This window comes from Rattus norvegicus, chromosome 3 (assembly GCF_021556685.1).
Source record: "Rattus norvegicus strain SHRSP/BbbUtx chromosome 3, alternate assembly SHRSP_T2T, whole genome shotgun sequence".
Taxonomy (NCBI): domain Eukaryota; kingdom Metazoa; phylum Chordata; class Mammalia; order Rodentia; family Muridae; genus Rattus; species Rattus norvegicus.
Window position 1 is genome coordinate 107,301,877 of NC_141536.1, and position 12,589 is coordinate 107,314,465.

General features: G+C 40.9%; 1 protein-coding gene across 8 annotated transcripts in view; it reads right to left on the bottom strand.

Moving 5' to 3' along the window:
• Positions 1-12,105, bottom strand: part of Ttbk2 (tau tubulin kinase 2) — a 111,821-nt gene extending 99,716 nt beyond the window's left edge. For 3 of the 8 annotated variants that reach the window (XM_087652013.1, XM_087652011.1, XM_087652012.1), the window contains exon 1: positions 11,512-11,895. Coding sequence is in view for 2 of the 8 variants with exons in the window: in XM_087652009.1 (XP_087508135.1) it covers positions 11,924-11,989 (66 nt within the window). In the remaining 6 variants the exon portion in view is untranslated. 8 annotated transcript variants of the gene reach the window in all.
• Between the last annotated feature and the right edge of the window lie 484 nt (positions 12,106-12,589).

Sequence of the window (12,589 nt, forward strand, 5' to 3'; positions counted from 1 at the left end):
AAATAGATGGATCTGGAAAATATTGAGGTAATCTGTCGGAAAGACAAATACCACATGTTCTCTCTCATATGTGGACGCTGGCCTTAAATGTTTATATGTGTGCTTATGTAGGACTGAGTATGTAGAGGCCTGAAAAACAGAAGAGAGTCCATGAAAGACAGAAAACAGAAGCTTTAAGCAGTGGCTGGGAACATGTGATAGGAAGGTAGAAGGAAGAATCCCTGAGCGTTGGAAAATAGAATGGAGACAGGAAAGGTAGGGTGACAGTGAGTAAGCAAGTATATTTATGGGGCAGATCAACCAAGATTAAATATATATGAAAATGCCATTTTAACAAATGTGTCATTTCAAAGACTAATTAAAATAAAAAATAAAATTGAGCATGATGATTTATGTCTGTAACTCAGCACTCAAGAGTCTAAGGCAGGAGAATTACCAGGAATTCAAAAGCAAGTCTGAGTTATATAAAGTAAGATCCTATCATAAAAAGTCCCTTCCCCCCATCAAAAGAAAATGGGCTAATTACATTACACGGACTTCACTGTTTTGAGCAGGTTAGGGGGCATCCATCTGGGAATGACTCCAGAGCAAAAATTCTGTTAGGAGACATTATTTAGACAGGCTCAAGTGATAAACTTATATACATTGGTTGTAAACTAAATAAGTCACTAAATATATAGCATGTTTCGTAAGTGTCATAAATAATTTATATAAGACTTTGCTCTTTAACAGAAAAATATAAGAAAATTATTTTTACCTATGATTTTAATGTCAATGAATACAATGTTAAAATGATTCATTAGGAAAAGTTTATGATGCAGTTAAATAAGAGGGAATATATTTGAGGCTGTATTTGGGCATAGACATGACATATATTTCTAGTGAGAATATAAATGGCTGTTTATGACTCTTCTTTGTTTAAGATATAAATACATACATACACCTTACTACTTCAAATCCTGGCCACAACAAAGACACAACAAAGTAAAAGGAAGCAAATTTACTGTATTAACCAGAGGGGCAGACAAGATATATAAAACAGCGGGTTTCAGAAATCAGAATCAGGCAGCACAGCACAGAGTTCCCTGAGAGAAGGCAGAGATGTGAAGGGAGCTCCACCACTGCCTAGGTTATGCCCAGAGACAGCTTCATGGTGAGGCTCAGGGGCGGAGAGCACAAGAGTCACTCTACAGAGGATACAACCTCCACGAGGCTTTGGCTGAATACTGACCAGTGCATGTTATGAGGTATAAGGCTAAAACCCACTGGAAATGGGCAGGAGAATATCCCCACTCACACACAGGGTTATGAATATATAGCATGGAAACGTGAAACTACTTTCAAATAACTTAACTCTACCCCCCCCCCCAATACAAAGCTATTTAAAGAAAATTTTGAAAAAGAAAACAGAACATAACAACTTAAAATCACAATGTCTGGTACCTACTTAAAAACTGCCAGGGATATAAACAAAGAAAAGTACCAACCAAAATGAACAAGTATTCATAAAATTTGTGGGTAAGGATTTTAAAACAGCTATTATAGATACATTCAATATTTTACAAAATAGAAAAAGCATAGGTATAAAAGACACATAAAGTAAAAACATTAAATATAAGGATAAAAAAACCTATATCTGGTATAATAAGCATATCAGAAAGGCACTGAAACACACACTATGAAAGGCCAAGACAGTATGTCTCCCTCCAAACCTACTAATCCTTCAGAAATGTTCTCCAACGAGAATCACCTAGATGAACCCTAGAAGACAAAATTAAAAGAAAAAAATCATAGAGTTAGTTAAGAAGAAAGACTGAACCACTCATGCATAGAATATGAAAAAAGAAAGAAAGAAATATAAGAAACTTTGGGACAACATGAAACGAGCAAAACTTCAAATTATAGGCATAAAAAGAGAATAATCCTAGGTAAATGGCATGGACCAGATGATCAACAGGATCACAGAAGAAAACTTCTCCAAATTAAGTGAAGACATCCCCAGACAGATATAAGGAGCATACAGAACACCACACAGGACCAGAAAATGAGCTCCCTACAGCATATTATAATTAAAACACTAAATATGCAGAACAAAGAGAAGGTATTGAAATCTGCAAAAGAAAGCCACAAGTTATACACAAAGGAAAACCCGCTAGAACAACAGCTGGTTGGAAACTTTAAAAGCCAGAAGATCTTGGAGCAATGTGCTTAAAGTTCTATAAAACAATGAACGCCAGCCTAAACTCACTGAACACAGCCAAACCATTTGCTATTGTTGCAGATAAAGAAAAACTTTCATGGTATCGAAAGGACACAAGAATTCATGCCCACCAAACCAGCCCTACAAAGAATACTAGAAGCAGTACTTCAGGCTGAAGAGAGACGTAAACACAGCCAAAACTGAAGAAAGAAAACCAATGAAACTATAGTTAGTAAAACAGAAAAACAGGAGTAGGACCACAAAACACAGAAGGCCAGAAAAAACAACAACAAACCAGCAGCGATCAGCACATGAATATTTAATATTTCATAATTAAATATTTGTGAACAAAATCCATCTTTCTGTAGTTTACAAGAAACTTATACTACCTTGAGAGATACATATCATCTTAAAGAGAAAAGATGGGAAAATACGTTCCAAGTAAGTGGGACCAGGAAGCAAGCAGGTATCCTCATTCTGAGACCCAATAAAATAAACTTCAAATTAAAACTAATCAGAAGAAATAAAGGACACTTGATACTAATCAAGGAAACAATAAACCAAGAAGACATCACATCCCAAACATATGTGAACCAAACTCTGCCTCACCCAATTCCATTAAAAACATACACTGGATTTAAGGTGCAAGTTAATTCCCAACCAGCAGTAAGAGATGATTGTAATACCTCACTTTCTTCAAAGACAGGTCATCTGGAGACAAAAAATAAGCAGAGAAGCATCAGAATTGCATCATATCACACGCCAAATAGATCTAACAGATATTTACAGAATATTCTACCTCAAGTCCAAAACGATTCTATTCAGCAGCCCATGAAGTATCTCTAAAACAGATCACACAGTGGGACACAAGCAAATCTTCACCCAGAAAATGAAAATGATTTCATGTATCCTATCTGACCATAATGCAAGAAAGCTTAAAATCATCAGTTAACAGGTCCCTACTAATTATAGAAATGCAGATGAAACAATGTATTATTGAATGATGAATAAGTAAGAAACCAAATTTTTGGAATTAAAAATGAAAACAAGACAACAACAACAACAACCCCAACCTCTCAGGAACACAATAAAAGAAGGAACTTTTTAAAAAGATCTATTTATTTATGTATGTGAGTACACTGTAGCTGTCTTCAGACACACCAGAAGAAGGCACTGGATCCCATCACAGATGGTTGTGAGCCACCATGTGGTTGCTAGGAATTGAACTCAGGACGTCTGGAAGAGCAGTGACTGAGCCATCTCTCCTGCACCAAGAAGGAACTTTATAGCTCTAAGCTCATACATTAAAAAACTAGACAGAGAGGCTTAGACAGAGAGGCTGGGGAGATAGTTCAGGAGTTAAGAGCACTGGCTGTTCTTCCACAGGACCTGAATTCAAGTCCCAGCACCCACATGGCAGCTCATAATTGTCTGTAACTCATGTTCCAGGGGATCTGACAACCTCATACAGACATACAAATGGGAAAAAAAAATCAGAGTACAAATAAACAATTTAAGATCAAGATGGCAAGAAATAATAAAATTAGAGCCAATTAATGAGACAGAAAAAAGAAAACAATATCAAGAATCAACAAATCTAAGAGTTGGTTTACTGTAGTTGACTTTAATGTTAACTTGCCAGGAATTAGAAACACCTGCGTACAGGAATCTCGCCTGAAGGTTAATGAGCTTGATACAGAAAAGGGAATTATCCCACAGGGAATAAATGTGTGTGTGGGGGGGGAGAAAAGTGGCAAATGAAAACCACAAGGAGTTAAAAGAAATCAAATACACAAAGCATCAGGGTGCTGTAGGATCAGACTGAAGGGCTAACATCCATAGAACCACAATCTAGGGAGAACAATGAATCTCATCCTTTAATTTCTGTAATTCTATTTTATTCTATTTTCATTTATTGTAACCATACCATCTTGAAAAGTTTCTTCCCATTTTTAAAATCATTTATTTTATTTTTATTGGGCCCAAAGAAATTACATTGTGGGGAGAAGTATAAGAAATGTCTGAAAATTTTCCAAATTTGGTAAAAACTAACTATACCACATACCACTTATTACTAAAGTACAAAATCTGGTGCTTCCTACTTAATCATGCTATAAAAGTTGAAGACTATTTCCTGTATGTGTTCAGGTGCACAAGAAGCCAGAGGACATCTGTGTATGTCTTATTAGGTGTAATCCTCTTTCTTTCTCTCTCTCTTTCTCTCTTTCTCTCTCTCTCTCTCTCTCTCTCTCTCTCTCTCTCTCTCTCTCTCTCTCTCTCTCTCTCTCTCTCTTTCACTGAATGAGCCTGGCACCCTGAGGCCAATCTCTGGGGCTCACATAAAGGTAAAAGGACAGAATTGGATGCCCAAAATTGTCTTCTGACCTTCATACTCACTGTTGCCTGAGCACACTACATACAAAATAACAAAATGTTCTTTAAATTTACAAATTGCTCTGCAAAATGGAGCCCATTAGAGGAGAGAAAGTGAGATTAAGGAAAAGGGCCTACAGAAGGTCATAGAACACACATGATATGACAGTGGAGATGAAACACTGGAGGAAGAGGGAGTACAAGCTCTAGAGTGATTGGAAAGAGTTTTTTCTAAAGCTGTTTCAAGGTGTGCTGGTTAATTTTGTCAATTTGATTAGATTAAGAAGCACCTAAGAAGTTAACAGAACACAACTCTGAGTGTGACTGTGACAGTGTTTCAGGAGGCGTGAAGGTCTGCCATGAATGTGGGAGCTATTAGCCCATAAATAGGTGAGAACCTGGGCGAGATTAACAGGGAAGCAGAAGCAAGTCCTTGCAGCATTACCTCTCTGTTTCTTGGCCACCAGGATGTGAGCTCAGCTCTGCCAGAATAACCATGGGGCAAAATAAGTCAGTCATTCCTCCCTTAAGTTGTTTTTGTCCATTATTCTGCCACGGTAATAAAATATCTAGCACAGGACACTTGCTAGAGACCATTGCAGCCATGATCCATGCAGATATAGCTATCATTCCAACTGGTAACAGACTTGGTAGTGTCCGTATGATGCACACAGAATAAAAGGGCCGTAGAGTGGTAGCAGCTTCCAGTCCAATTTAAAGCAAGGCTGGCGTCTCTGCAGACAGCCCTGTGTAAAGGCACTAGAGCAGTGTGTACAGCCACAAAAACGAAGCCAGAGTGAAAACGGAGACCTCCTGGAAAGTTGAATGGATCAGGAACTTGGAATGTGTAAATCAAAAAGACATAGGCTGCTACCAAGTAAAGTCAACCAAAAAAAAAAAAAAATGTGAGCTACATAAACAGCAAGGCCTCAGGCAAAGTGCTGGTCCAGAGAACACGTTACATTACTATATCCACCATGGAGCTATGGGATTTGCTTCCCGTGCTGGGTTTGTCTTGCTTGGTCCTGCCCTACCTTGCTATTTTCTACTTCTTCCTTTGGGAAGGAAAGTGTTCACCCTGTGCCATTAACTTAAGTATGTAATTTTCCTTTTGATTTTATAAGGACTCACAGCTTAGTTTGCTCTACTCTCAGATCCTCTGAACTTGGACTTCTGATCAATGTCAGAACTGTGGAGACTGTAGAGGTAGGCCGTACAGTTGTACAGTCACTGATATGATGGACATGAGCCTTCCCAAGGTCAGGGATGGAATGGCAGGATGTTTTTATTTTAAAGATTTATTTATTATTTATTATGTACTCATATTATTCATATGAGTACACTGTAGCTGTCTTCAGACACACCAGAAGAGGGCATCAGATCCCATTACAGATGGTTGTGAGTCACCATGTGGTTGCTGGGAATTGAACTCAGGGCCTCTGGAAGAGCAGTCAGTGCTTTTAACTGCTGAGCCATCTCTCCAGCCCCAAGATGTTTTATTTTAATGTCCCCCTCTATCTCTGTGTATCTGTTTGTCTCTGTCTCTGTCTGTCTCTGTCTCTGTTTACCCCCCGCCCCCAGTGAGTTGAATGTATGTGTGTGTAGGCTCCCATGCCACAGCGTGCATGTGAAGGTTTGAAACAGGCTGACTTTTGCTGCTCTCCCCCAATCATACCAGATGAGAGCTTCCGAGGATTTTCATCTCCATCTACCATCTCAGCATGAATACAGATGTGTGCTTCCACATCTGGCTTCATATGGGTTCTGGGGATTTGAATTCAGGTTCTTACACTTGTGTGACAAGCACTTTTATCCACTGAGATATCTTCCCAGTCCAAAAGTTATGGTTTAAAGAGAGGACTCTGCTATACCACTCCTGGGCATATACCCAAAAGATGTCCCAACATATAACAAAGACACGTGCTCTACTATGTTCATAGCAGCCTTATTTATAATATCCAGAAGCTGGAAAGAACCCACATGCCCTTCAACAGAGGAATGGATACAGAAAATGTGGTACACAATGGAGTACTACTCAGTTATTAAAAACAATGACTTCATGAAATTCATCGGCAAATGGATGGAACTAGAAAATATCATCATAAGTGAAGTAACCCAACCACAAAAAACCCTACACGTTATGCACTCACTGATAAGTGGATATTAGCCCAAAAGCTTGGATTACCCAAGATACAATCCACAGACCACATAAAGCTCAAGAAGAAGGACAACCAAAGTGTGGATGCTTCAGTCATTCTTAGAAGAGGGAACAAAAATATTCACAAGAGGAAATACAGAGACAAAGTTCAGAGCAGAGATTGAAGGAAAGGCCATCCAGAGACTGCTCCACCTGGGTATCCAGCCCATATACAGCCACCATACCCAGGCAATATTGCTAATGCCAAGAAGTGCATGCTAACAGAAGTCTGATATAGCTGTCTCCTGACAGGCTCTGTCAGAGCATGACAAATACAGAGGCAGATGCTCGCACCCAACTATTGAACTGAGAATGGAGTCCCCATTGGAGGAGTTAGAGAAAGGATTGAAGGAGCTGAAGGGGTTTGCAACCCCATAGGAAGAACAATACCAACCAACCAGAGCTCCTAGGGACTAAACCACCACCCAAAGACTATATATGAACAAACCAGAGTACACATGGCTCCAGCTGCATATGTAGCAGAGGAAGGCCTTGTTGAGTGTCAATGGGAGGAAAAGCCCTTGGTCCCACCAAGGATCAATGCCCCAGTGTAGGGGAATGTCAGGGCTGGGAGGCAAGAAGGGGTGTGGGGGAGAACACCCTCACAGAAGCAGGGGGAGGGGGTATAGGATAGGGGGCTTATCGATGAGAAACCAGGAAAGGGGATAACATTTGAAATGTAAATAAAAAAATTCAATAAAAAAAAATACATATGGGTGTAAGTTAACAAGAGGTGGACTTATAAGAGTTAATCCTGAATGCTAATTTGATTGAACTGAGAAATGCTCAGGAGATTAGTAAAGTACATCTCTGGGTATATCTGTGAGGGCATGACACACTAATGTAGGCATTTTCTGTGCCTCCTCAATGCCATGAAGTAAGCTGATCTTTTCCACCATGCCCTCCCTGCCACAGTGGGTAAAAACTTCAACTGTGAAACAAATTGTTTCCTTCTTTGTTTTTCTACACAAGAGTTATATACACCTTATTTTTATTACCTTTTAAATTAATCTAAGTACATTTATTTTTATTTATTTATTTTCTTAAAGATTTATTTATTATATATAAGCACACTGTAGCTGTCTTCAGACACACCAGAAGAGGGCATCAGATCCCATTACAGATGGTTGTGAGCCACCATGTGGTTGCTGGGATTTGAACTCAGAACCTCTGGAAGAACAGTCAGTGCTCTTAACCACTGAGCCATCTCTCCAGCCCAAGTACATTTATTTTTAATTATTTAGTTAAGAGTGAAACTTTTTCCATTGACCTCTGAAGATAATACAAACACAGAATGAGTTAGGGTTAATAAAACAGAAACTTCTCTTGAGCTTTACCTCCAAACACTTGTTACAAGCTCATGGCTACACTTTCTCTTCAAAATACACAAAAACGTGTATAATTATCTGTTTCTACAGGTTTGCTCAAAAGATATTGTAAGCTCAAAAGTAAAAAGATATTTCTCCTTTGTCTACTGCTCAATCTTTAACCCACAGCAGTATAACATGGGAAATGTTTAGCAAGTATTTAAAAATTGAATATAAGCATTTGTTACAATAACTCACTGTTCAAAGATTCAAAGAGATGGCTTTGAATAATTTATTTATATATGTGATTGTTTTGTCTGCATGTATGTCTGTGCACATGTGAGTCTAGTGCCCTGAAGGTCAGAGTGCAGCACTGGATCCCTTAGAACTGAGGCTGCTGATGGTTGTGAACCACCATGCAGCTGCTGAAAACTGAATTCAGTCCTCAGCAAGAAGAGTAGGTACTCTTAAACATTGAGCCATCTCTCCAGCTCACCAGCCCTGAATATGTTGGATTTATTAAGTGCTATCAAAGTCCAACAGAAAGGGAGTCCTAATCCAGCTTACCATGTAACTTAGCATCTAGGTACTTTTAAATCAAATGTCATTATCAGTATAGCTCACACTTTCCTCTTTGGTTTTTCTTTTTCCTACTTTTCTTCTCTTATCCCTGGCTTACTAGGTATTAAAAAATGTTAATAAAAACCATTTTTAGATACTGTATAAGCTGAGATACTTAGTGGACAAAAAAGAAACAAACTGTACAAACATACTCCATAGCATACAACACATGCAATGCAGAAAGCTGCAGACAAATATTAACAAAAATACGATATTGAGATGATCGCATGACTTAGATAAGGAAAACAAAACAACCTTACACTTTAAGGCAATTATTTTGAAATAGAACAAATTAAAAAGGAGGTGGAGGAAGAGGAGGAAGAGGTAGAAGAGGAGGAGGAGGAGGAAGAGGAGGAAGAAGAGGAGGAGGAAAGAAAGGAAAGAAAGGAAATTAAGGAAGGAAGGAAGGAAGGAAAGAAGGAAGGAAGAAAGAAAGGAAAGAAAGAAAGAGAGAAAGAAAGAAGGTAAAAAGATAAATGAGGGCTAGAGATGGGTGAGTAGCTAAGAGCAGTGTCTACTCTTGCGAAGGGCCCATACTCAATTCCCAGCATTCACATGGCAGCTTACAATCATCGCTAACTCAAGTTCCAGGGGATCTAGCACCTTTTCTGGCCTCCTTGGGCACTAGACAGCATTCACACAATGCAATTACATATATGCAGGCAAAACAAACATACACATTAAAAAAAGATTAATGAGCAGGGTGTGGTGGTGCATGCTTTCAACCCTAGTTACTTGGGTGACAAACACAGGCCAGCCTGAGCAATCTAAGATTCTTTCTCAAAATACAATGAAAAGTGAGGGGTACAGCTCCATTGGTAGATGCCTAGAATGCATGAAGCCTTGGGTTTGAACCCCAGGACAGCATCAAAACGGTAGTTAACACCTGTAATTCCAGCACTTGGGAGGCCGACTCAGAAGGATAACTGGGGCTTCGAGACCTGCCTGGGCTACATAGTAATTCTGCCTCTAAACAGCAAAGCAATAGCATTCATAGGTATTACTTGTAAAAGTTGTATAGCATTCAAAATACTCCCTGCTTGTCAATAAAATGAAACTTAAATTCCATAATCAGAACTAACTAAGCTGTGTAACACATGCTTTGAAAAACCAATACCTTATCACTGCACACACATTCAGGTAAAACACTGGTACACACAAAATAATAAATCTAAAAACTTTTAAACAACCCATGACTGTCACATTTTTAATGCATCTTTATGTATAAATTGCTCCCTAGAATTTTCTAAATTATACAAATTTCATTTCTTACATGGCATGTAAGGATATATGAAGTCCTATATAATTAAGTTCAATTTGCTCAGCTTTCCTGGGGTATTAAAAACACAGTACCTAAACAAAAAAACAAACAAACAAACAAAACCCCTGAAGTCTATACAACATGCCATGATACATGAACCATATACAAAATGATAAGACACAATCTCTAAGTCAGCTTCCTACTCATAATTAAATTGCTTCAGTTTGAAATTATAAATAAAATAAATGGTTATGTTATGAGCCTTAATGTCTTTTATGTGTCCAAAACTGAAAGAGGAAAATCAGTTTCTAACATTCCATTATAAAGTTAAACTATTAGAGAAACCTCCCTTTGTAATCATGCTTCAAGCATCCCTTCTGGTGTCTTTATAAAAATTCATCAAACAGGAAATATAAGCTTCTGCATTAAAGATTTCTTTCACTATGTTTTAATTTTTATTAGACCATAATCTTCATCAGGATAGATTCTCCAAGATGGCATACTGCTATATATCTGCAGCTTCTTTAAAGTCGCATGACAAAAAGTAAAAAGTATTCAAGCCACCCAATACTTTGAAAATCCTCATTTTTTTAATCCTTCAAATGAATGTTATTCTAGTCCACTTAGCTAAAAGAAAACAGATGCATCTTTGCAGTCTATCCTGGCAAGTCCATGTCTAATGTCACTGCAACTATTAATGACTCAAAACCAAACACTAACAAAACACAGCCTGAATCCTCCTTATATTTGAGAGTTTGAGTCCATTCATAATTCACTCTCTCACGCACATTCAATTCTACTAAATACCATCTTCCCATCATATACAGGTTAAAATAAAATTGTCTTCTTTAAATGTTAAAGGACAGCTTCCAAAGATTCAGGAGAGAGAAGCCTATCAACTTTAATCCAAAGCAAAGTACAACTCAATGTCATTTTTACCTCTAAGGCAGCGCCACAACTGAAACAAAATGAACTTCATTGAAGGATCGGGTATCTTAGCATCCCCATGATTATTTACTTCTCTGACTCGACAGTGCGTATATGTGGGCTCTTTTGTCCCTCTTTCGGCATCCCCGCGTATCAACAGCATCATCTTTGTCAAAGCAAATCCCTCCGGTCATACTATAAAGTCCTGGCCTTGTTACCACACAGAGATGAGATTCGGTAGTCCCGTCACTCTTCCATTATAGTGGGAAAAGCAAGATAGAATGAAACGCTCATAATTTTAAGACTCCTCTCTGTTCGGTCCTGGTAGTCAGAAGAGTCATGAGTACAAGTGATATATGGGTCACCCACAGAAAACAGACGAAGCAGCTTCATGACCCTCCAAGTTCAGGGAAAGCACCCAAAGCCTCCAGGGAAATGGGGCAGAACCAGAACAATCTCTAGGATGAGGATCAATTTGGGTCTGGCGTCGGCTCAGGGCGTGGGCAGAAGAAACCCAGGGGTCTCGGGCAGACTCCCCTCCAAGGCTGGGCAGAGCAGAGAGAGGGATGAGGCAGGCTCAGGGAGGCTTCTTGGAGACGCCCTGGGGCTCGGGGGTGTGTCCTACCTGGGCCGCGGCGGACGCAGGATCTCTGGCGGAGGGCTGGGGTCCAGCTCAGGGTCCGCACCCGCAGGAGTCACCGCTGAGCAGGCGGGCCCGCCACCGCCTGCCCATCCCCCGCCGCCCACTGCGGCGGGACCCGAGCGCGGCTTAGACGGCCGGCGGTCCCCTCGGATGCCGTCCGCGTCTAAAGGCGGCGGCGGCGGCTGCGGGTATTGCTGCGGATTGCCCCGGGCCGCTGCTCTGGTACCAGCCCCTGCTCCTCCTCCTCCTCCTGCCGCCGCCGCCGCCTCGTCCCCACCGCTCCCATCGCCGCTGCGGCGACTACTGCAGCGCCCGCTGACCCGGCCCGACGTTACTCTCCCCCCCGCAAGCCGTACAGCCTAGCCCACCTGCCCTGGCAGCGCGCACCGCCCACCTCTCCGCCGCGGGTGCTGATTGGAGAGCACGTTCCCAGCCCGTGGCGTCGGTTGGCTAGTCCCATTGCCTATCAGGAAGGGGGCGGAGAAATGGGCCGAGAGCGTCTCCGCCCCCCACCGGAGAATTGCCGCTATCTTCAGGTTTGCCTGAGAGGGCGAGTTACCGGGAAAGGAGCATCACAATGGCAGTGCGCGTGCGCACGCCGATTCTGGGACTTGTAGTTCTAGCCCCCGCTGCAACGGCCGGCCTGTCCTGAGGAGAGTCGTAAGGGCGCAGTGCTTCTGAGAGCTGACTTAAGTAGGTGTTCTCCTAGCTCAGCTTATGGCCATAGAGTTGGGCCTTTTGGAAGAGAATTGGTAATGCTTTGTCACTGAGGTTGTCGCGTCGAGATTCGTGAGGCCGGGTCACTCGCCTGCTCAGACCTAGAGCTGCCAGGATCTGGGAAATGGGCGCTGTCCCCAGAACCTTAACCTAAGCTGCTGGCTAGGGCTGGGAAACCCGAAGGTGTGGGAAGCAAAGAAAGGAGTTACAAAGATGTCAGCCTGGCAAGGGGGATAAAACTAAAGTGCCCCTTCACTACCTACGAAAAAAGATTTCATTGGCTTTTTGATAAAGACAATGAATAACTTTCGTGTCGACCAGTCTGGGACTCTAAGCTGGGAGT